The sequence below is a fragment of the Colobus angolensis genome, unplaced genomic scaffold (assembly GCF_000951035.1).
Source record: "Colobus angolensis palliatus isolate OR3802 unplaced genomic scaffold, Cang.pa_1.0 Scaffold175, whole genome shotgun sequence".
Taxonomy (NCBI): Eukaryota; Metazoa; Chordata; class Mammalia; order Primates; family Cercopithecidae; genus Colobus; species Colobus angolensis.
In genome coordinates, this window is record NW_012114877.1 from 1,011,229 (window position 1) to 1,037,639 (window position 26,411).

Here is a 26,411-nt window from a genome sequence, read left to right on the forward strand (position 1 = left end):
TGCCTGGCTGCTCACCACCTGGAACATCCACATACCCAGCAAATCCACAGGATAACAAAATCGAGGGGCTTTGAAGGAGAGACAGCCATCGCTTTCCAAATCAGACTGTTGTCTAGGAAACTCAGAAGAAAAGCCAAGTTGTTTCTTGCCAGGTCCTTAAGCTTGGAGATATAATTTCCATCAACATCCTCCTTAGAAAAAAATTCCACCCAAAATATTAATTCAGGGGGCTTGCCCAGTTTATTGTATTAGTCATCCAGAAACCTGTACTCACCGTAGAGAGGCGCAAGAAAACAAACCTCTAAGCCATGAGAGCTTAAGTATATCAATGACACATAATGGACAAGGGCAGAGTCATGCTGCCTCCATCATGGTAGACTGTCTCCTGGGCTGGAGGCAGAAAGAGCCATACCAGGTACCAGTGGGAAACAGAATAAATGCTCTGGCACTCTCTTCAGATGTGTTAAATTAGAATAGACAAGGTCAGGAGAGGGAAAGAGGGGCACTGAGTTGATAGGCTCCTGCTGGCCAGGAAAAGGGAGGCTCCGACCCTACGCCCTTCCCACTCCTAAGGCAGAGGGCTGCCTGGCATACTGAATCACATAGGTGCATCTTCACACTGTATACTCACTTAGGATTCTCAATGGCTTCCCAAGTAATCTGCCTATGGGAAAATCATACCTAGTCACACTGGACAATGCTTTCTGATCCCCATAGCAGGTCTATTTTTCACAGCAAATGCATATAGTAGCATTCTAGTTTATATATCAGTCTCTTGTAAGCTTAGTGTGAATTTATCCCTGAGATACTCATCCATTCTTAGGTATATTAAAATAACCAACTATCTGTGGCCATCAGGCTAAATTCCAGACAGATGAAGCAGCTCCATGATGATCAGGACTGGTGGTATGACCATGGTGAAGCCAGCTGTGAGAACTCCTGGCTGCCTGATAGCCATCTTCTGTCAGAGACTCACCAGCAACATTAAGGCCCCTTCGAACCACTTGTACTAGAAGTGGAGATATAGCATCTCTTATTTGAACATAAGAAAGTATATATTACAGATACATGCCCTTCTAGTTTGATTTCATCAAGTCATTCCTCAGGCTCCTCTCTGCCTTGTCAACACTCCTCTTACTATTCTTTTCCCTTTTTTTTGAAATGGAGTCTTGCTCTGTTGCCCAGGCTGGAGTACAGCGGTGCGATCTTAGCTCACTGCATCCTCTGCCTCCCAGGTTCAAGTGATTCTCCTGCCTCAGCCTCCTGAGTAACTGGGATTATAGGCATGTGACACCACACCTGGCTAATTTTTTGGATTCTTAGTAGAGATGGGGTTTCACCATGTTAGCCAGGCTTGTCTGGAACTCCTGACCTCAAGTGATTCACCTACCTCAGCCTTCCAAACTCTTACTATTATTTGTTTGTTTTTTTTTTTTGAGATGGAGTCTTGCTCTGTCGCCCAGGCTGGAGTGCAGTGGCGTGATCTCAGCTCACTGCAAGCACCGCCTCCCAGGTTCGCACTATTCTCCTGCCTCAGACTCCTGAGTAGCTGGGACTACAGGCGCCTGCCACCACGCCCAGCTAAATTTTTGTATTTTTAGTAGAGACGGGGTTTCACCGTGTTAGCCAGTATGGAACTTGATCTCCTGACCTCGTGATCCACCCGCCTAGGCCTCCCAAAGTGCTGGGATTACAGGGGTGAGCCACTGCGCCCGGCCACTCTTACTATTCTTAATACTTTATAATAAAAGGCATCGTAGGCCAGGTATGGTGGCTCAAGACTGTAATCCCAGCACTTTGGTAGGCCAAGGTGGGCGGATCCCATGAAGTCAGTTTATGACCAGCCTGGCCAATATGGTGAAACACCATCTCTATTAAAAATACGAAACTTAGCTGGGCATGGTGGCACAAGCCTGTAGTCCCAGCTACTTGGGAGGCTGAGGTGCGAGGATCACTTGAACTGGGAGGCAGAGGTTGCAGTAAGCTGAGATCATGCCATTGTACTCCCGCCTGGGTGACAAAGTGAGACTCTATCTCAAAAAAAAAAAAAGAAAAAAAAAAAGGCATCGTAGAAGTTCCCAGTAAATGTAAGAGCAATAGCCATTTACTGAGTATTTCCATCAGTGTATTATTTTATTTAAGCCTTACTACAACCTATTAGTCAAACATTATCATTCCTAATTTATAGATTAAAAAAAAAAAGGGAGGCTTAGAAAGTTGAAGGAACTTACATAAGGTCACGCATGGAGTAAACTGTGGAGTTAAGATTGGAAGCAGGCAGCTCTGTACATCCTACTCCCAGCACATCCTAAACCACTAACAATAACCACTTCTCTTTCTTGCTTATTTCATGGAACTAAATGCTAAGTTATGTAACCCTCTTTCTGTCTTTGTGCACAGGTGCCCAGGAGCTCTGATTTCTCCCCACTGTGCCACCATGGGAAACACAAACAGATCTTGTTTTGGGCCCTGTCCCACCAGGGCTCAGAGGACTGAAGCTCAACTTTACACAGCTCACGTTACTATTCTTTTCTTATAGCTATTCATCCTGTCCTGATTGTGTGCTGTAGTTTGAGGCTATTTTTGGCCTTTATTTTTTCACAAGAGTGCATATGATACCATGGAAACCAAATTATATTTTCATTTATTCTCATTCTATTTCAGGTTCAGTATTTAAATAACACAGATGAATTTTGAATCACACAGATTATCTTATCCCCTTTAACTACTGATTTAGCTCCCTACTTCCCCAGTATCAGTCCATGTTTAATTTCTTGTTTTAGCTTCTAACTGGCAAGCTACTGACAGTGTGCTTTGGGTTACTGTATATTCATTTTCCTTCAAGTTCCAGAGAACATTCCTTATCATTTACAGTTAAGATAAGCACTATCATCATAAGTCTCTCAGCCAACCCACGCTTCCCTTCCTCTCCCTGTAGTGCAAATCCATTGATAAAGAGAGCAGCAAGATAAAAGAATGTTTTAGCAATCCACCCCCCCTTTCTCCTCAGTTCTCTAAGAACTGGGGGGGTGAGAAATGTATAGGAACAATGATGTTTAATGTTCCTAGGGATTTAGGGATATACAGAGAGTGAACGTGTTTGATTGCTACCTTAACAAGGTGGGAGAGGGTATATTTTATTTTTTAAATTTGTTATAATTTAAAAAAAATTTCTTCCTGCGTATCTTAGAGAAGATTTTAAAAAATTTCCAATATGTATACACTCTATTTTAGGTAAATAATTCCCTATTGACAAGTATTTTAGATGTTCCCACCCCAAATTATTGATGCATGCTGGCATGCATCAATAATGACAGCAAACACTCATATAACATGTATCTTCATGTCCCAGACACTGCTCCAAGCGCTTTGCAGACAGTGTCTTGCTGAATCGTCACAAAACCATGTGAGGTACATACAACTGTCATCATCTCCACTCTCGAGAACAAACTAAAGCACAGAGAAGCTATGTAACTTGCCCTGGGTTATAATGCTAGTAAGAGGTAGAAATGAGATAGGATGGATCCTAGGCTGTCTGATGTCTGAGTATTACTCTATGCTACTTCTATGGCAAGAGTGTGATGGAACCTTAGGCTGCATGAGTACAAGGTTGTGCATCCATCACATGAGGGCAGGGACTCCTGTCCGGATCCCTCACCCCTACCCCACTGCGATATCCTAGCACCTGGAACAGTGGCAGGCACATGGTATACGTTCTAGAAATAATTTATTGATATGAATGAATAAATACATCAATGAATGATTCCTCTCAAATCAAAATTGAGAATAACACATTTATCTGGCGCTACCCATTCTGCTGGGGGCATTCATGCTCTGGAATAACGATGTCAGTGTGTTAAGGAGCAATGTTAAACCTCTACATTGAAGGTTGGGCCAACGTTCATCCTTTCAAAATTCCTTGTGCTAACGATTTTAAAGAGAAAGGACACCGGCAATGCATGTAGCCAAGCAAGTGTGCAGAATTACTGGTGGTACCTTTATGCCCCTGGGTGGTGGCTTGGCTTCAGTGGAAGGGAAATGGATCCCTCCTTTTATGTTGAAAAGTACTGTAATTATCTCGGCTGCTTTGAAGCCAGTGAAAGGTGGGAAATAAATATTTCAGAAGCACATTGAACGGGAGACATAAGCAACCCCTCCCAACAAGCAAAAAAGGGTGTATATACCTGTTCTGAAAAAAACTGGAAGCCCTTGTCCTCCCGAATACATTCATATGTTTCTCCAAGAACCGGATTAAATGGCTTGCTCCCAGCCCGGTAGTAGCTAGATGCATACGCTGATATGGCAAAGGCTGCCACATACACCTAAGGACAAGAGAAAAGAACGCTGTCACTTCTGTGTCACCAAGAGCTTTATTGTTCACAAAGAACTTAACAAAATAAAACCTCTGTGATTTTCTTTCAGAAAGCCAAAGATTTGTCTTTGGTTGTTTAAAAACAACCGAACCAACATAGGTTTAAAATTGTAGGTTTAGATAACGTTTATTTGGGCCCCCAAACGAATTAATCCAAAGTTTTCAAGCTGTCCGTTTATCCTGATGCCGAAGAGTTGGGAGATGCTCTCAGGACGATGACATTTCTAAACTGGACTACACTGTTTCCGGAAACTGTTAAGCTGAGGCCGGTACTTTTAAGCCTGACAGTATCTGAGGATCTTGATAAGGTGCTAAGGCTTTAGGGGTGGAGTGGGGAAAGAGTGTTAAAAAAGGAGTGTGAAAACATCCCTCCAAAACTTAGGAATCAGCATCATAAATGTAACCATTCAAAATGTGATATTATAGAAACCAAAGCATTCATTTTGACCAAAGAAAATCTGAGTCATTTCCTAAGCCTGGGAAACAAGCCACAGGATATAGTGACTTTAAAGTTCTGCTTTTTTGGGAGGAAAAGTGAAACATTAAAAAAAAAAAAAAATTAAAATAAAGAGAGGAAGGAAGAAAAACTTTATGTGAACACGAAGTGAACAAACTCTCTGGGTGGCCCTCACTGTGAGGTCTTGGCATCTTCAGCAGTTCCCCGTCAGGGCACCAGGGAGGGACATTACCTTCTTTGTCTTTTTTTCCATGTGTGTGAAAACAGTTAAGCCTAAGCAGTGATGGCAAATTTTCCTTTCTAATGTCGGGTAGTAACAATCTCAAGATTTCTTCTTCCCAGCACATTTCATGCAGTTTCTTATACTGAAGAAGAGCTGAGTGCCTTTCATAAATGCTCACCAGTCACACAACCTTCCTTTATAACCTTCTGCTAAATTTTTGGTGTTGCCTATAATAGGGGCCACCTCACCACCTCATGCTATAGAATTCTCTAGAGCAGCTGGATGGCTTATAAAAATCAGCTATATTTGGCTTGGTGCAGTGGCTCATGCCTATAATCCCAGCACTTTGGGAGACCAAGGCAGGCAGATCCACTTGAGTCCAGGAGCTCAAGACCAGCCTGGACAACATGGCGAAACCTCTTCTTTACAGAAAAAATACAACAGATGCAGCTGGGTGTGGTGGCACATGCTTGTGGTCCCAGCTACTTGGGAGGCAGAAGTGGGAGGATTGATTGAGCCCAGGAGGTCGAGGCTACAGTGAGCCATGATTGCACCACTGCACTCACTCCCTCACTCCAGCCTGGGTGACAGAGCAAGACCCTGTCTCAAAAAAAAAAAAAAAAAAAAGAAAGGCCAGGAACGGTCGCTCACATCTATAATCCCAGCACTTTGGGAGGCCAAGGCGGGTGGATCATGAGGTCAGGAGTTCGAGATCAGCCTAACCAATATGGTGAAACCCATCACTACTAAAGATACAAAAATAAGCCGGATGTGGTGGCACGCACCTGTAATCCCAGCTACTCAGGAGGCTTAGGTAGGAGAATTACTTGAATCTGGGAGGTAGAGGCTGCAGTGAGCCGAGATTGTGCCACTGCACTCCAGCCTGGTGACAGAGAGAGACTCTGTCTCAAAAAAAAAAAAGAAGAAAAAATCAACTACACTCAAGCCAGTCCTACTTGTGACTGTCTGTGTTCTTGAAACCTGGGTGTGTGTTCCTCTCCCTACTTCTCCACATTGGTAACCTGTGAAACAGTACAGCCACACCGTGTATGGAATGCTTAATCAACCCTTAGTCACCTTCACCACGTAAAATAGAACACAACCGATGAAAGAACCTAGTGCCATGCATGATGCTGTGGGGAAGAGAGACTGAAGGGGAGGCGGAAGGAAGCACTCTCCCTATGGGTTGGCAGCATGAGGGAGAGTCCAGGCAGGGGCATAAGCAGACCTGCAGGTTAGTAAACAAAACGCATGCGATAAGACTCCTGCTTACTGGTTATGCTGGGGATGAGAAGCCTCTCCTCAAACCTCTGCTCAAGGGCTATTACACCAATCAATCATCTGAATATCCTAAGGGTCTCTAAATTGCCATAGGATGAAACATCTTTAAGAAACTTTTGCCCTCAAAGCCAATCATTTCCTTTAAAGAGCTGTCCACAAATGCTGACTTTTAACACTTGCCTTAGAAGCTATTTCTAGAAGTTTTGCCCTCCTTTTATTCAGCAAAAATTATCTGGGGACAAGTAACCAAGAAGAGTTTAAAAAAGACAGCTTGTTTTTGTCTCCTACCCTGATTATCAGTAACAAGAAAGAAAGTCTTTTGGGCCAGGTACAGTGACTCATGCCTGTAATCCCGGCACTTTGGGCGCCAGGGCAGGAGGGTTGCTTGGGCCTAGGAGTTCGAGGTTGCAATGAGGTAGGACTGCACCACTGTAATCCAGCCTGGGTGACAAACACCCTGACTCAAAAAAAGAAAGTCTCTTTGATAGGGGAGGCCCTGGAGACTGGGCAGAATGACGATGGGATATCCCTCTCAGACAGCAGGTAAGATTTCCCCTCAATCTTCAAACCATAGAAGTAATAATGTTTTACTAAGCGCTAAAACTGCAGAATGCTTAGAATGTAGAAAAGAATAGCATCCTCTATCAATGGGGGGTGTCGGCAGGGCTAGGTCTGTGAAGACGAGGGGCCACTCCAATTCCAATGTAGCCAACTGGCAAATGCCCAGGAGAGAGACTCTGCATTTCAGGGACACTGATGTCCCAGCATCCCACAGAGACAATGACCTTACCGCTCTAAGGGCACTGAATATGAAGAAGCAAAAAGAGGTACAGACACCCACGTTCAAGAACAAAGTCAGTCACAGTCATAGAGGGCTGATTTGCCCGAGTCTTGCCCTTTGAGTACTCCATTTCCAATCTCCCTACCCATGAGATGGGGGAAAGATGAGAAATACTTGGAAGCCCTTTTAAAAGCCAGCATGCTGTGACTGGAGCTGATGCCGAGTAGAGAAGAGAAGGTGGGCTTTTCTAAGAGTTTTTTTTAAAGTACTCTATAAAATAAGAGGGAGAGAGAAAAAAAGTATTTCTGATGTGAAAACCTCCTCTAGTGAACTTTATTTTCCAAAAACCTAGGAGCCGATGGGACAATTCCAGAAATAAACACAAACATTCTCAGGGGAAACTTACCCTGGATGAGAAAAACAGCTCGAGAAATTAAATTCTGTCCACCCAGGGAAGTAAAAATAAACATGCAGACAGCCCTAAAGACATGTTTTCCAGCCGGGCACACTGGAACAATCAGCTAGAAGGCTTCTGGAGGAAGAGGAAGCACACCCCCACAGAACAGAACTACCCCAGGCACCGAGTGCCACAGAGAAGCACCCCAACCCTGCCTCCAAATCCTGACAAGGTGACTGGAAACAGCCAGGCAGAGGAAGCCAGACAGCTCTGAGTAATGAACCTGTCTACAGAACAATCAATGAAACCGGAGGGAACAGGGGCTGTCTCTCTGATGGGCCCCGTGAATGGCCTCGTGGCTCGGGGATTGAGGCTGGACAGTGACAAGGGAAGGCTGACTCCTCACCATTCTTTCCAGGGGGCTGGGAATCTGCGCGGCCTTGTCCAGGAGCTCGCTGTACTCCAGCTCCTCGCAGAGCCTCTGCAGTGTGTTCAGGGGCTCGTTCAGTTCTACCGGCATGGCCACCTTGGACAGGTCCTTCCCGATGTTGTTCCTCAGGATGTTCCACAGGCTGATGTTACTGCTGCTCGGGCAGGGTGCCGGCAGGCACGTTCTTCTCTGGGACTTTGCTTCCCCACCACTTTCAAGGACAGGCCCTGAAAGGGAAAGAGGCCTGGTTGTCTCTATGAAGCTTTTCATTTTATTCTATTATTTTTAATCCATGAATAAAACTTTACCTAGCAAGTACTCAATGTTACTATTAAACTCAGTTGTCCAGAGTATGACTGGAAGTCAGAAAATCAGCAAAAGAATTCTGAGCAATTAAATACCCAAACTGACACACACTAAAACCCATCGACTTTATTCACAGGGAAGACCTTGAATCGCTCCTCAAAATCTAGTTCCTCGTAGCTCATACACACTTAGAATAAAACTGGAAATTGGATTTCTATGCCTATAGCTGCTTACTGTTTATAAAAACTTGTAAAGTTTTTAAAAAATCACTTTAAATTCTGGTAAAACAATTGTGTTTATTACAGGAAAATAATAAAGGAAATAATGGTCATTTCATTGCTCCACCATCCCAAAATAGCAGCCATTTATATACTGGAGTATCTTCATTTCATGTTTTCTCCATCTGTGTTGTTCATACTGTAAGCATATTTTATATTCTGCTCGTTCAGCTAACAGAGTATTTTTCCATATTATTTAAAATTTTTCTAAAACATCAGTTTTTGCTCAATATCACTAATCATTAGGGAAATGCAAATCAAAACCACAATGAGATATCATCTCATATCGGTCAGAATGGCAATTATTAAAAAGTCAAAAAATAACATGCTGGTGAGGTTGCAGAGAAAAGGGAACACTTATACGCTACTGGTGGGAATGTAAGTTAGCTCAGTCATTGTGGAAAGCAGTTTGGCGATTTCTCAAAGAACTTAAAACAGAACTGCCATTCAACTCAGCAATCCCATTACTGACTATATACCCAAAGGAACATATATTGTTCTACCATAAAGACACACGCACGTGTATGTTCATCACAGCACTATTCCCAACAGCAAAGACATGGAATCAGTTTCAATGTCCATCAACAGCAGATTAGGTAAAGAAAATGTGGTACATATACACCATGGAATATTGTGCAGCCATAAAAAAGAATGGGATCATATTCTTTGCAGCAACATAGACGGAGCTGGAGGCCGTTATCCTAAGCAAACTAACACAGGAAGAGAAAACCAAATGCATGTTCTCACTTGTTAAGGGGTGTTAAACGTTGGTTCACATGAATAAAGAAGGAAACCATAGACACCAGGGCCTGTTGGAATATGGAGGGTGGGTGGAGGGTGGATAGAGGGTGAGGATCAAAAACCTATCTATTTGGGTGCTATGCTTATGACCTTGGTGGTGAAATAATCTATAGAGTAAACCACCGTGATACGCAGTTTACCTGCATAACAAACCTGCACATGTACCCCGGAACCTAAGAGTTTTCTTTTAACATCATTTTTAATGACGGTAAAAATAGTTTTTGCCTGTATCTTTGATTATTTTCTTAGGACACAAAGAAGGGGGATTACTATGTCAGTAACTCTGAATGTTAAGACTTTTGATTCATATAATCAGACTGCTTTTCAAAAAGGCTGCCCCAACTTCCCCATTTTTCAGCAGCAGATGTGAGCATCCATCTCCTGAGGACTCTTGAGGCTTGTCATTTTCATTTTAATTTCTGTCAGATTGTCAGGTGGACGGTGTAACCTCCTTGTTTTAGCCTACATTTAAAAGATTTCCTGTGTGGTTTGGAGGGCTTTCATGAGCACTTTTGCTTTGCTGAATTGCCTGCCTTCCTATTTACGTATTAAGACCATACTCTTTTGTTTTTATATTTGTTTTACAATTTAATCCCCACTTGGCATTTACCTTTAAATTTGCTCCATGGAGTATTTTGATGAATGACACCCATTTTAGGTATGTCAATCTATCAATCTTTTCCTTCGTTTCATGCATTGAAATTCCTATCCTCCATTGTACCTGTTTTCAAATGAAATCTCTTGCATTTTGTTTTTTACTTATATATCAATAAAGTATGTTTATTTATATATATTTTATTAAACATACATATTTAACATTTACTTATTATAAAGCCAATCACTGAATAAGGGAGCTGCTCTGATGAACAGAAACACACGAAAACAGGGCCACACTGTGAGTCTCATGTTAATCTAATCATCCAATTAACTTTTGAATTTGTTTTGCTTTTTTAAAATTAAATTAAATTTTTTTTGAGACAGGGTTTTGGTCTGTTGCCCAGGCTGGAGTACAGTGGCATAATCTCAACTCACTGCAACCTCTGCCTCACCAGCTCAAGCAATCTTCCTGCCCCAGCCTCCCAAGTAGCTGGGACCACAGACGCATGCCAACATGCCTGGCTAATTTTTTGTATTTTTGTAGAGATGAGATTTTACTATGTTGCCAAGGCTGATCTCAAACTCCTGAGCTCAAGTGATCCACCCACCTCAGCCTCCAAAGTCCTGGGATTAGAGGCGTGAGCCACCATGCCCAGCCTGTTTTAGTTGCTTAATACAGGTAAATACAACATAGGTAAGTAGCTGCAAATGGCAGTTTTAAAATCAATTAATTAATTATTGAGATAGGGTCCTTCTCAACAGGCTCACTCAGGCCGAAGTGCAGTGGTGTGATCATAGCTCACTGTAACCTTGACCTCCTGGGCCTAAACAATCGTGCCACCTCAGTCTCCTGAGTAGCTTAGGCTACAGACATGCTACATCACTCCTGGCTAGTTTTTGTATCTTTATTTAGAGACAGGATCTTGCTATGTTGCGTAGGCTGGTCTCAAACTCCTGGCCTAAAGCAATCCTCCTTGCCTCAGCCTCCCAAAGTGTTGGCATTATAGGTGTGAGCCACTGTGCCTTGCCTACAGTCATTTTTGAAAACAGTTTTTCATGTAGTCTCAAAAAATTTTCTTTGATTACACCAATCTAAATTTTGAAAGAGTACTATTCCACCGCCATCATAACCACCAATACTACTAACAGCTAACACATATCTGGCATTTTATTCTGTGACAGGCAGTCTTCTAAGCATTTTACGTGCATTATTCCCACTTATCCTTTGTAACTACCACTTGTGGTAAACAGTATTATTATCCCCATTTCACAGATGAAGAAAATAAGGCATAGAGGAAGTAAGTATCTGGTCCCAGAACACACAACCACTGAGTGGCAGAGCTGGGGCTAACCAGGGAAGTCTGGTCCCTTAATCCACATTCTTAACCACTTAACTTCCCCAAAGTACCCAGCATAGAGACAGATCCTAATATGTGCCCAGCAACATTGTGGGAAAGAAATTTATAGGAAATAGTCTAAAAATCTCATGTTTACTATAAACTGAAACAACAATAGTGTATCAAGACCTTGGTCCTAACATAGGCAAAATGATGACATGACATGAAATGTAAAGGTTATTTCTGTATCCAATCTTTTCAGTAGAGTATTGATGCTTAGAAATATAATCTCCCGCAAACCCTGGGAATGTCTGTAAAGAACTGGGGGACATACATTTCTAGTATTCAAACACTGACAAAGAAGAAAGCTGGGTTTTGCCCAGTGCTTGTTCAAGAAAGGCAATGTAGGCCAGGCATGGTGGCTCACGCCTATAATCCCAGCAATTTCAGAGGCTGAGGCGGGTGGATTACTTGAGGCCAGGAGTCCAAGACCAGCCTGGCCAACATGGTGAAACCCTATTTCTATTAAAATACAAAAAAATTAACTGGGCATGATGGTGTGTGCCTGTAATCCTAGCTACTTGGTACGCTGAGGCACGAGAATTGCTTGAACTCGGGAGACAGAGGTTGCAGTAAACCGAGATCGCACCACTGCACTCCAGCCTGGGTGACAGAGTGAGAATCCGTCTTCACACACACAAAAAGGCAGTGTTAGTTAGCATTTTAGCAACATGGCTGTAGAGTACGATAGAACCAGCTCTAACCTCTAAGCTTTTCCTGGCTGGTGTCAACACAGCATAGCTGTGGTCTTAGGTTCTGAACCATGCCCTCTCTTTATCTTTGACCTCTGAACACTCCATTAACTCTGTACTCCCTATGGCTCCCTCTCTGTAAGACTCAAAGAAATGGAGGACTTCCACATTCGTCAATCCTCCTCATCTACGGTGGGAGCACCACTTTAGTGTGCGTGCTGTTTGCCAAGGGAGTGATGTTTCTTCATTTCTCTTTCAACTTGCCTCCTTGTTTTTCTAGAAAAATAAGTAGCACACGAACTTGCTCCAGTGTTTTTGACCTTCTTCTTCCAACCCACTGGTTTTTAGACTTTTCCACTAAGGGGTTCATCTCCCAAGAAACATTTCAAACAAAATACCAACCATGATGAGCATCTCACTTCTAGCAGGTGTGATACTGAAAGGATACTCTTCCAAAGCATAGTAAAACTACCTGCTTTCTTCCCCTAAACTGTGGTCCCCCAAAAGGTGGCTCTTAGGCATTCCGATAACAATTCATCAGTTCACACATATACATTGAACTGAAGAACACTGAAATATCAAAAAGGTGCCTGGCATGGTCCCTCTCCTCTGTGTAGATATGAAAATAGGTGGTGCTTCGAGTATCCAATGCATAATGCAGACAAACCTAGAGATTCCAAGGCAAACTGAGTACCAACACTGGTAGGTGTTTGATGCTACAAGGACCCATGCAGGGAACTGTCCAGGTGGACAGATTCTTTTTAAGGGCACCTTCCTAAACAGGCCAGTCTGCTTACTCAAGTCCTAAATCAGAGCTGTTTGGGGGGCTAGCCAGACACTCCAGATATTCCACAGTTTAAACTAGCATTATGAAATATCTTTCCTGCCGATCATTTCCCTTCTTGGGATCAAGCAGTAATAAAGAGTCATCTTAGGATACCCTGAGGGGTCCGTCCAAGAGGTGGCCATTTGTTACTTTCAAATGTGTTGTTTTGAAGAATCTGAAGCTAAATGACAACTCGGATCATATCTTTTATTATATAAGTCCTATCACATTCCTAAATTATAAAACCCCCCTGATATCTAAGGGCAAAAAACCATATTCTAATATGTCCACAGAGACAACATTAGACTGCAAAAGGGATATCTGGGCCAGGCACGGTGGCTCATGCCTGTAATCCCAGCAGTCTGGGAGGCTGAGGCAGGTAGATCACTTGAGGTCAGGAGTTCGAGACCAGCCTGGGTAACATGGTAAAACCTCATCTCCACCAAAAAATACAAAAATTAGCTGGGTATGGTGGTGCGTGCCTGTATCCTCCAGTTACTCCGGAGGCTGAGGCAGGAGAATCGCTTTAACCCGGGAGGCAGAGGTTGCAGTGAATCAAGATCACGCCATTGTACTCTCCAGACTGGGCGACAGAGGGAGACTCCGTCTCAAAAAAAAAAGTATCCGTTACGTTTTTTATATTCATATAATTGGCATACACTCACTTTATAAAAATAAAAATTTGTACAAGCAGATAAATTTATTTGAATTAATACATCTTTCACATGTGGGTGCTGTCTCCTCTCCTAGATTATAAAATCCTAGGGGGTGGGGTCCATGTCTTAGTTTTCTTACACAGTACTTGCTAGAGCTCTTTGCTTGTAGCAGGTCCTCTACACCGTTCACCCTTGAACCACACAGATTTGAACTGCACCAGTCCACTTGTATACAGGTGTTCTTCTGCCTCTCCTACCCCTGAGACAGCAAGACGAACCCCTTCTCTTCTTCTTCCTCCTCAGCCTATTCAACATGAAGATGACCAGGATGATGACCTTTATGATGATCCCCTTAATGAATTGTAAATATCTTTTCTGTTCCTAATGACTTTCTAAACAACATTTTTTCCTCTAGCTTACTTTATTGTAAGAGTACAGTCTCAAATACACATAACACACAAAATATGTGTTAATTGAGTGTTAGTAGTTAAATCTTTGGGGAGTCAAAAGTTATACACGGATTTTCATCTGTGTGGGGTATCAGCATATACCCCGAACCCCCATATTGTTCAAGAGTTAACTATACAACGCATTAGTATTCTATGAAAATCCAAACTTTTCAGAGATTAAATAATGTAAATCTTACCCAAGGTCTGTCTCTCATTATCTAAATCATTACTGAGATTATCTAAGGAAAGATTATCACTTATGTCACTGACGTATGAGTCATCCTCAGAAATCTATGGGAAAGAAGAAATAACATTCATTAGAGTTAGAATAAACAAGAGCCAGATTTTCATAAAACCCTTACTCCAAATGATCAAACATGTTGAGTCCCACACTATAAATACTCTTGGGTACTGTTTTCATAAAGGTCCATATACCAATCTGCCAAGGAGGTGTTCACAACAAATACCTGATCTTAAAATTCTTATACATTCTGAATTAGTTCTCACAACAAAAACAGCAAGCAAGTTCAAGACTGTTATTATAAAGATTCTTATTAATTCTGACTGCATTTTTAGAATTTATTAGTGTTTGAGTAGAAGGAGTTACAATTTGTCTTTGAGCTATTTGTGTAAAAAGTATCTTCTATGGGAATTAATACCTAAACAAGATGACTATGTCTATATTTAAGGGGTAATATTACTAGTACACACTGACACAAAGCAATATTAACTATAATACTATAATGACTGCTATTCAGGAAAGTATAATTGTTATGCATCAATTTAAAACAAATAATGTTATAAACCAATATTACAATAACCACATTATGAAAAAATGTAATTATTATATATTATAAATCAATGTAGGTTAAATTTCATGATTAAGAAACATACAGGATGCTAATTTCCTTCTCCGCAGTAGACATATTACATTATTAAATAGGTAGAAGTCAAGACTATTAACCTGTACTTGAAAAGAAATATAGCACTTTGAGAGGCTGAGGCGGGTGGATCACTTAAGGCTAGGAGTTCGAGGCCAGCCTGGACAATATGAGGAAGCCCGTCTCTACTAAAAATACAAAAATTGGCTGGGCATGGGGTGCACGCCTGTATCCCCAGCTACTTGGGCGGCTGAAGTGCGAGAATTGCTTGAACCTGGGAGGCAGAGGTTGCAGTGAGCAGAGATCACACCACTGCACTCCAGCCTGGCTAACAGAGTGAGACTGTGCCTCCAAGAAAAAAAAAAAAGAGGCCAGGCACAGTGGCTCACACCTGTAATCTCAGCACTTTGGGAGGCTGAGGCAGGCGGATCACCTGAGGTTAGGAGTATGAGTTTGAGACCAGCCTGGCCAACATGGTCAAACCCCAGTCTCTACTAAAAATACAAAAATTAGCCAGACGCGGTGGTACATGCCTGTAGTCCCAGCTATCTGGCAGGCTGAGGCTGGAGAATCACTTGAACCCGGGAGGCTGAGGTTGCAGTAAGCTGAGATTGCGTCACTGCACTTCAGCCTGGGCAACAGAGCAAGGCTCCGTTTTAAAAAAAAAAGTATAACAAATTTAACACATCAAGTTACAGAAATGAGAAAATATCCAATGCTCTCTACTTTTACTTTTTCTTCTCACATATAGTATCATTTTTGGGTATGAGTTATGATAGAACTCTCAGAATACAATGACTAAAAAGGGCCACTGAGTTTAGTGTTTCTGATTATGGACTATTTACTGAACAGATTAACCAGCAAAGCAACAAGAGAGATTTTTGAGGCACCTAACTGTAAACATTGCTCAAACCTCATTTTCTGAAGAGCTTGGAGATAACAGAACTTCCTGAGCATCAAAAAACTCGGAAAGGGAGTCAGTGATGGAGAGTCTACTTTCATTAGAAAGCTGATGAACTAGAGCTCGGTTTTCATCTCGGGAGTTTTCCTATTTGAAGAACAAAACCAAAAATGTATACATTTAGAAACATTGTCAAGAGAAAGAAAATAAGTGATTTAGTTGCACAATACACAAGGTCACAGGCCCATCATGCAAATAAGCAACTCAAAGCAGAGATCAGCTCCAACACTGAGAAGTGAGCCTCATGCAAAACACAAAGTTCTCCCCCAATATGGGCACCTCACTTACAGGCACTATCACTTCTCACACACATGCAACAAATCACAAGGCAAACAACAACTGTCCAGGTCACTCTTTGTTCCATTTAAAAAGGGAAAAATTCCAAGGCTCTCTGAATCATATCCTCTTATTCGCTACCACTGCTGGATGTTTCTTTTTATACTAAAATCTCCTCTGCATTGCACTGAATGCATGTCCTTGCATGGCTGCTTCAGAGCAACATTGCTTTCTTCTGCCCCTATGCTCTCTGAAGGAACAATATGCTGCTTTTGCTTTTGAGGTGTCCCTTGACAAATACACAGTGTGTTTTGGTACAGAAGCACCCTGGTGGCAGATAATTTATTATTCATGGATGAATGCCATAAGTTCTCTTTGTCTGTCTCTTTCCACCCACAATGACTCTGCACGGAAAGGAAGTCCCCAGTCCTCTTTATAAGCCTCTGTACAAATAACACAACAGAATATCATTGTTTTCTCATCTCGCATGACCCTCTATTCTCCACTCCGCTGGGTCTGGACTTTCCCTCTGGAGAGGACTAAAGTCCTGAGCTGGCCATGGCAGGATATAACAATGAACCAGACAATGTTTGTGGACTGAATGAGTGGTGAGAGAATGCATCCAACACATATCAGACCAGGCCTGTGGAATAGACAAAGTGCTAGCAGAGTGGAGAGATTGATTCTGATTAGGGAGATTTTGTTTGGGGAGGGCTTCACGGAGGTGGCACTTGAGGAAAAAGAACAGATTCAGGACAGGATGGTTTGATTTCTTTCAATCAGAGTAGACAGGTAGTAGTAAAACCACTCACATTTTTTATTGGGATAACAAAGGAGTTGCTTCCATATCATCCAGAATAATTTGGGGAAAAGGCAGATTATATCTTGCCCAGAAATTGTCTGAATTCAGGACACACCCCAGTCTCATAGGGAGGGGATGCTACAACAGGAGGGCCATAGCAGATTTTTGTAATAAAAGGTAAGTGGTCCCTTTGCAAACTGGTTGCTTCCGTTTGTAAATATGTATCTACAAACTGTTGAAATATATATCCCTTACCTAAATAAGGCACCTGCCCAAAGTATTAATGATCCTACCCATTTTAATACCCATGTAGCCTTCTGAAAACCTAGCCTCTTCTCTATCCTAACAAAGAGATCACTTTAGAATCTGTATCACAGCTGTTAACTTCAAGGAAAAGGTCTCTCTCCTCAAAAGAGCCAGGCATAAAGCTACTGAGTTTGAAAACATCATAACGAACAGCTTCTGTCACTCACTCAAACAACAGAATTCTCCTGTGTCTTCTGTGTGCTCCTGTCACAAAAGATGCTCATGATTTATTTACTTGTTCTACTCATTAATTTATTACTAGTCACTCCTGCTCTCTCTGCATCTTCCTCCTCCTAGACTGATGGGTCTGAAGGATTTCCTGGCTGACCAACACTGAAAATAGTACTCCTAGCCCCTAGCCCTTTCTGGTGTTTTCTTATATGTGCTAAAAACTCATCAGCACTGCTGCAGCTCCAAGTCTCCAGCATGGTGTCTTAAACAACTCAGGATCTCATTTGTTAAAATATTAACCCAGTCAGTTCAATTCAATAATTTCCTTTCACATATGTAATGCATGACTGGTTGCTTATCTATTGCTTACATTACAAAAAGTTAAATCAAGGATGTCCAACCCACAGCCCGGTGGCCACATATGGCCCAGGACGGCTTTGAATGTGGCCCAACAGAAATTTGTAAACTTTGTTAAAACATTACGAGATTTTTTTGTGATTTTTTTTTTCCTGGCTCATCAGCTATCGTTAGTGTTAGTGTATCTTATGTGTAGCCCACGACAATTCTTCTTCTTCCAATGTGGCCTAGAGAAGCCAAAAGATTGAACACCCCTAAGTTAAATAAACAGAGAGAAGGGAGGGAAAGGAACATTCACAGTTCACACTGTAACAACCACTACAGCATTTTGACACATTTTCCTTGTGAAATAATCATGCTATTTTCATATCTCTACATATGTAATTTTATAAAGTTCGCCCAAACATTGCAAGATAGTTTTTTTCAAAATTAAAATGCATTCTGAAAACAAAAATATGTATTCAAAACAGAAAATTGAAAAATGCAAATAAGTATCACTTCAAGTACCATTGTATGAATGTGAGAGTGGATGCGGCCCCTATTAACTTGCTGGTATTTTCATATTAAAATATTTGTGTACAAATTTTATTTTGAAAAACTGGGATAGACAGTCTATCTGAAAGGGCATTCCAAATGCCTTTTCATTTGGAATCTAAAGTAATCTGAGAACTGATAACTTGATAATATTAAATCTTCACATTCAGGAATATAAAACAGGAGAAATGTGTAGGTTGTGGAGTAATTTGATTTTTAAAAAGGCGGGCATTTTAGAATTCAATGTCCGCTTCATTCACTAACCATTATATTGTGAACATTTTCCCAAACCATTCAAAATTCTTTGAGACAATGAACTTTAATTGATAAATATTTTATTATATATTTGTGTCACAGAGTAATAAAATTAGGGATGTTTACAGATTTGCGAAAATGGTTTAGCATGTTTGTAAATATATCTTTGCTTGTATTGTGTTATTTCTTAGAATCAACTTTTGGAAGTAGAATTATTAATAACCTTTAAGGCAAAATATATATTACCTTATCACATCAACAAGTAAGGAAACCTCTGTTTTTTCTGTATTAAGGGCACTGCATACCATAATTTAGAAAACTTTTGAGCTAATCTGTTTTAATTTTCATTAAGCTGAATAATTACTCCTTTTTAAAAAACAAGCTTGTAGAGATATTAATGTAGGGAGAGGCTGGATGAAGGGTTCATGGGACCTCCCTCTGCATTTCTTCGTACTTCCCTGTGAATTTACAAATATTGCAAAATAAGTAAAAAAAAAAAAAAAGAAAAAGAAAAAGAAAACCCATACCTACCTCCCTTTCTCTCCCTCCCTCCCTCCCTCTGTGTGTGTGTGTGTGTGTGTGTGTGTGTGTGAGAGAGAGAGAGACAGAGAGAGACAGAGAATTATGGCCTTTTTCCATTTACTTATTAAAGTTTTAAGTTACTTGGTATTATTTCTTCATTGGTTACATATGAAAAACACTATCACTGATTTAGCATTATCTCAGTCTGTCAATTTCACTGAAAATATTTTTCCCAGTCTATTATTTGTCTTATTTTTTTGACACACATTACTTTTTCCTAAAAGAGAGTCAGATCTAATCAACATTCTTTTTGAAATTTTTTTCTATTGTACCCCAATTTAGAAAATCTTCCCTATTCTAGCAGTTTGATATTTACATTAATATTTTTCAGTTTGAATTTTTATATTTAACTTGAATTTGCTTTTGATTCATTTTAGCATGCAATGAAGATTTAAACTTCTTTTTAAATTGCTTTGAGCAGGGCATGGTGAGTGGTGAGTGCCTATAATCCCAGCTACTTGGGAGGCCAAGGCAGGAGGATTGCTCGAGTCCAAGAGTTCAAGGTCAGGCTGGGCAACTCCAAAATAATGGTAATTAAGAATAATAATGTAATAGACTTCTTTGAGCTGTGCCAACCTAATTTATTGAATAATCCATCTCTTTGCCATTGGTTTTTGATGCCTTTTCGAACCATAATCTGTATTTCTTTTATATACAAAATAATGTTTATGCCTAAGAGAGTTACTCCATCCCATTCTTACCCATCATCACCTTATTTTAACTGCTGGAGCTTCAATGAGTATTTTATTTTCTGGCTTGGCATACTGTTCTTCATTACATAGCAGTGTATACTATTGAGAAAAGAATTGCTTTGGCCTCATTAGATGTGAATTTAAATCCCAGCTCTGCCTCTTACAAGCTGTGTGTCTGGAGGAAGTTATTTAACCTCTCTGAGCTTTAGTTCTGTTGTTTCTCAAATGAAACAACCACTATCCAACTCAGAGAGTCATGGTTAGGATTCTGTGAAGTAATGCATTCAAGGGCACACTGATATAGCAAACAGACAATTAAAAGAATTAAGTTCCCTTCTCTTCCAGACTTTTCTTTAAAAGTTTTGGCCTTTTTTAGTCTCTTAAATGGACATTGGATATAGTATAGTGTTACCTCCCAAAGTCACTTGCCCTTTCATTTGGAATCTAAAATAATCTGAGAACTGATAACTTGATAATATTAAATCTTCACATTCAGGAATATAAAACAGGAGAAATTTGTAGGTTGTGGAGTAATTTGATTTTTAAAAACATGGGCATTTTAGAATTCAATTAGCCAGGCCCAACACCAAAGATGGGTAATATATGAGGCTAAAGAAAAGGTAACAAAGTGAGCAAAGAAAGTGAGAGTTCCAAAAAGAGAGCACCTTGGGCTGACCCCACTGTTGGAGACTGTCATTTCCCATAGAGTATCAGAGATAACAGAGTTACTGAAAAAAAGTGAACTGGAGTCAAGTTTTCAGTCTGGGAGGCCATTTTCACTTACTTTCCTACTTATGTCCTGAAGGCAACAATAACTTTACCTTTGCTGGGAAAGTTAGTCTGAGTCACTCCATGATAAAAAGGATAAAAATAAGGGAAACAGAAAATTTCTGAAAGAGGAAATAGATACAGATGACAACTGCATGTAGACTCAAGAAGGCTGTTTTGGAAGGTGTACGTTTGAAGAATGTTATTGTTACCTCTCAAGGACAGTGTACAGCATTTCAGCTTTCAGGTATGTTACTTTTAAGATCAGTTTTAAAATATGCGTTTTAAATATATAGTTTAAAAACATATATTTTAAAAGGCTTGTGATTTTGGTTTCCTTTCCAAAACACAAATAGTTCCAAGTAGACATGCCAAGCATAAATTCACAAAAGAATAAATGAAGGTTATGTATTTAATTACCTGTTAAATAAGTAAATTGTGATAATACTATTAAAAAGGCAAATAACTGTCTGAAAACATGCACAAACTCCAGAGAATACCATAGTAAGTGGCAGCTGGTCAGTAATGGCTGATCCTGGCCATGACTGGGTCCTGCTTTTAGAAAATATGCAGATTCAAAAGAGGGCCTGCCCAGGCCCAAAGTCAAGGTGCCGTAAGTAATGTTTAGGTGCTCAATGCTGCCGGTGACAGTTTAGGTCTGGTCTAAAATATCTGAAAAGTGACCTCTTGGGGGTAGCGTTTCTATAAAGGAACGTCATACTTAACCACTAGCATGTGCCTCAGAAGTAGTAGAGCCATGAGCTTCTGTCAGACAGAGGGTGAGGCTCATGAGAGCGGATGGGCCTGTTCACACATGGCACCATAGGTCTCCAAATGGGTTGGGTGCCCGGGGCCCTACAGTCCATGTACCGACTGACTTCAGCCTCAACTCGCCTCACCACCCAGCACAATGGCTTCCCAAGGAGTGAAGGTGTGTGAGGGGTTGGTTTTTTTTTTTTTTTTGAGGACAGGAAAAGAAGGATGAAGGATTACGATTAAACATTACAAACTTCTTTTAAAAACTTATATAAACATACACCTCTTGTCTATTACCTGCCTTATATTTTTTATTTTAAGTGTACTCAGTCTAATTCATTTCTTAATAAAAATTTAGCATATCTGAAGCAGGCATATAATATAAAAATAGCTTAAAAACAGTTTTTATTTTCATTACTCTTTCCTACTTATTTTTTGAGTAACCTACTTGTACTTTTCTGAAATTTCTCATTTTAAACATGCAAAGACTATTTTGGATAAACATCCCTAGTCTTGAGGAAAGAACTTTTTAACATACTTTTAACTGTCCAAGAGACACTTTAATTGTAATGAAGTATTTTTTCTCCCTCAGAGTGTACAGCCACATTCTATAAAAGAAAAATAAAATCACAGAAAAGGGAGAAGGGAACAGCCACAGAGAAAGGGCTAAAGGGGGAGGAGGCTGGCAGGGAACCAAGATACTGCAGGTCAGAGTAACGTAGGTTTCTTCAGTAGTAACAAGAGAAAATGTTTCTCTCTCTATACTTCCCACTCCAGTATCACTTAGTGAAAGGGGTGACATTTAGGAGCGAAACAGGGTGAAGAAATACAAAAGAAAGAAGAGTTCAGGGGTAGGGAGCAGTTTAAAAATGCAATTAGCAGCATACGCTCAAGAAAGCGTTTGAGCCCGAGACCCCAGTCCATAAGCCAGCTGCGGCCAGCACCCAGAAGAGGAGGGCAGAGAGGTGAACAGCACCCACGAGGGGAAGCAGGGAGGCCGTGCAACTGGACAGATGGTATCACAGGAGCGGGTGGCAGCTGAGGAGACATTACCAGACGAGAAACCTACCCACCTCTGCCAGATTGTCACCCGACTTGGCAACAGCGGGGGAGTCGAGGAGCAGAGACTCGGCATGGATTCTGCGTAAGCGTTCTTTAAGATCTGTGTTTTGTGCTAGAGCCTGGAACATGTTAAAATAGTGGGGCTCTGTTAATAAATGAGGATGTTTCAGAAAAGCACAGCAGTGGGCCCTGCAGGAACAATCTCTAAGAGCTTGACGAAACTCTCAGTGACATGGTCTGAGAGCACACTTTCTGGACTTTTTCCTTGAATGCTCTCCAAGAGGATACTGGTTCTGAGATGCCTGGGAGATGACAAACTGGAGGTTCTGGAAATGATGCTCCTTCTCTTTTCTCACTCCAGACATGGAAGGAGGGTTGGTAAGCGTGACAGAGAGGGAAGTCACAGACACTGTCAGCTTCTGTTAAGACCGGTGGTCTGGAGTCTCTTTGATCAAATTCCTTCCTAAGGAATCCAGGCTTCTATCAGCTTTGAAGAATAAGCTGTCCCCACCCCTTATGATGGATGTATTTCAATGTTACTTAATTATCATACCCATTGAATCAGATATTAGAAAGTGTGTTGGAGGCCGGGCATGGTGGCTCACACTTGTAATCCCAGCACTTTGGGAGGTGGAGGCAGGCAGATTACTTGAGGTCAGGAGGTTGCGAACAGCCTGGCCAACATGGTGAAACCCCATCTTTACCAAAACATACAAAAATTAGCTGGGCGTGGTGGCGCATGCCTGTAGTCCCAGCTACTGGGGAGGCTGAGGTGAGAGAATTGCTTGAACCTGGGAGGCTGACAGACGTTACAGTGAGCTGAGATCGTGGCCTGGGTGACAGAGTGAGACCCTGTCTCAAAAAAAAAAAAAAGAAAGAAAGTGTGCTGTGTGCTGGGAAAAGTAGGGCTTTGTGAAAGATTTTTATTCTTTTTCAATATGAGTATTGATTGTTCTATTCATTCTTCAGGACTAAGGCAATTTATTTCAAAAAAGAAATAAGTAAACCTCACTTACCTGCATAAGGGCTTAAGGACCATGGCTCTGGGAATGGGTAAATGTGAGATGAAAAGCACATCTGAGACTACCCCAGGCCTCCTTTGTATTTCCCTGGGCAGGGCCCATTCCTTATTGCAACCTCTCAACTAGGAGGAAAGTGACTGAAAGGTAAAGGAAGCTGTTTCTTTCACGCTGATACTCCTGTGCACTTCATGACCAACTGTTCTCCAATGGTCTGTCTGTGGAAGGGGGTAAGTTCTCCTGACTGTCTTCCCAGACACTCACAGGATCAGCTCCATGGGCGCATGCATGCAGATTCAGCCTGTGTCTGTGTTCCTGACTCTTTTCTAAGAAGCTCTGAGCCTTTTCCATCCACCAGGGCCTGCAGGACTGACCTGCTGAAAGCACAGAAGGATGTGGCACTGCCTAATCCTCTACCTGGATCTCCAACAGGGATGCTGGCTTTGTTTTTCAGTCCCCGCAGAACATATGGGTTATCTGAAAATCCTTGAGGACCACTTAAGAAGCACTGTACAAGAGCTAAGCTCACACAACCACATGTAACAATCTCTCTGGAGCACTCACTTTATTCTGGCCAATATGTCAGTGGTACGGAGGCTAGAATCTTAGTACAGCCTGAAAATTATGCTATTTTATTAGTTTTTCTTTCCTTTGTAAGCCACAGGCAGAAGAAGAAAACATAGCAACACTGTACGTACAGCACCGACATACCCATTCTGATAGCTCTTATATGGTTCTAAAAGTTGTATTTTCAAAAAGCAAGTCTTAAACCCAATTGTGAATCCAAGCCAAAAAGGAAAGAAAGGATCATTCAGTTTTATCCGAAGTTTCCAAAATCATGAATATGGGTGAGAATGAATTCCTTAGTGAAGGTGAGAACAGCCTTGGCCTAGGATACCACAGCCAAATAGGTCTCAGTGGCCAGACAGGCAGGTTGACAAGATGAGGCCAGGCTTCTGTGGGAGGAAGCAGGGAGAGGAAGATCACGGGTGAGGGGCCTTGGAAGCCCATCAGAGGTACCTTTTGTAAACACACTAAAAGCTAGCTTAATGGGAACAATAAGAAACTCAGGGAAAAAAACCAAAAACACTTTGCTTCTGCTTCTCTCAAACCAAAATGGCACCCAGTGTATGGCTGTCTGCTACAACAAAAAGGGGGTGATTCTATCTGTGACCTTAAGACAACATTAAGATTCTTTTTATATATGGAGCAAGCCAATGTTATTTTTAATTTCTTTTGAAGATAGCATATTTGGAATGGTCCATGAGTGAATATTCCTTACATATTCTACAACAACTATACGTGCTACTGGCAAAGGATTTATCACTAACATTATATCAAGAGCATCACTTTTCTTAGCAATACGATGAATAGAAAATATGAATCAACATTTTCTAGTTCTCTCAATGCCTGTGTTGGCTTCTGGTTACAAGATCCTAAAATTCATCTCCCCTATGTGACCTGAAATAGAAAATTCAGTATTGCTTCAGATGGTGATTTCATATGTGCACACATTCTTTCTTTTTCTAAAGTAGGAATTCCAAAAGTACAGGAAAAGAGTAAAACCAAATCAGTATGATATTTCAATAGTTCTCTAGCCTCCTAATAGATGTAGGGTAAAAAAAAAACAAAAAACAAAAAAACCAGATAACTTTATTCAAATCAAGGTAGGACATGGCACTTTAATGGAGCCTAACTATTCTGAGGAATTAATTGAAACTGATGAAAAAAGGAGAGAGAATGAGAGACAGAATGGCTGAGAATCATTTGGGACCCTGTCAGTGATTTTCCTGTTACTATGAAGGTATAGTGATTGCTTGACAGGCACTTTCATGTGACTCATCTCTTTGTAGCCACAGTAGGTGGGGCCGGGGGGGGGAAGCTAAATGATGTCTTGTACTATCCAATCAAACAAAATAGCTCTCATGTCTTTCAAAGAGTGGTAAACAGGATCAGTGCTTTGCAATAGAGAAGGTAAGAGCATGAACTGGAAATTTCACTCTGCCACCTGCCATTTGGAAAGTAAGGCTAAACTTGTGGTGTCTCACGCCAATAAAATTTCCTCCAAACTGTCAGATTTTGTAAGCATTAACAGAAAAATGTCCATAAGACATGCACACATACACACAAAAACGTACAATAAAAATGTTAGAGAAACAAAAAAATTTAGATCAGTCAGAGGAAACCAAACTTAAAGAAGGTATCGCTTAATAAAATACTAGCTATTAAGATTTGGATAGGTTAAGTTTTGGTGTTTCAAATAAACAGATCTGATGAAAGGTTAGAATATAATTCGGATAATTTGGTTTTCTCCTGAATTTTCAACACAACCAAGGAAATAGAAATTACAAAACATTCATGAGCCTGGACACATCTCAGGCATTCCTGGATGCAGACATGTAACTTACAGATGACAGGGCATTCTTCAGACCAATGACCTGAGCAGATGGGGAGGAGGAGGCATCCTGCTCCATCAGCTGCTTCAGTTTCTCTCTCTCCGCTGACATGATATTAAAAGCTGACCTTAAAGTGAAGTAAACTATAGAGATATAATCATTATAAAAAGGAATAAGGAGGCATAATTAAAAACAAAATACAGAAAAAAAACTATCTCTTATAAAAGAAATAAGCAAAGTAACAGCCCCGAATATTTTGAGTGTAGCAAATGCACACTCTACCTTGACTTTCAGAAAACACATTTGCCATGTAAAACACTCTGATGTAAACTAAGGCCTGTGGATGATGATGTGTCCACGTAGGTTCATCGACTGTAAGAGATGCAGTACTCTGGTGTGGGATGCTGATGGCAGGGGCACTGCGCCTACATGGGAGCAGGGGGCTTATAAAAGCTCTGCACTTTTGGTTCAATTTTGCTGTGGACCTAAAATTGCTCGAAAAAAATTTAGTCTATTAAAACTAACTCCCATTCACACACATCTGGCAATTCTAAGGCCCCTATCCACTATAACGTCTCATGACTTTATGACTTATCATCAGGATATTTTGACGCTTGGACTTTGCTTCTGGATCCTCAATGATCTGTGTT

At 41.0% G+C, this 26,411-nt stretch overlaps 1 protein-coding gene across 1 annotated transcript in view; it reads right to left on the reverse strand.

The window, feature by feature from the left end:
* The window catches only part of OSBPL3 (oxysterol binding protein-like 3), a 191,184-nt gene that overhangs the window by 30,133 nt on the left and 134,640 nt on the right, over nt 1-26,411 (reverse strand). Inside the window, exons 11-16 of the mRNA XM_011938557.1 lie at nt 25,774-25,904; nt 22,358-22,465; nt 15,738-15,872; nt 14,141-14,234; nt 7,918-8,168; nt 4,185-4,322 (exon numbers count right to left, since the gene is read on the reverse strand). Of these exons, the coding sequence (XP_011793947.1) occupies nt 4,185-4,322; nt 7,918-8,168; nt 14,141-14,234; nt 15,738-15,872; nt 22,358-22,465; nt 25,774-25,904 (857 nt within the window). The remainder of the gene's footprint in view (nt 1-4,184; nt 4,323-7,917; nt 8,169-14,140; nt 14,235-15,737; nt 15,873-22,357; nt 22,466-25,773; nt 25,905-26,411) is intronic.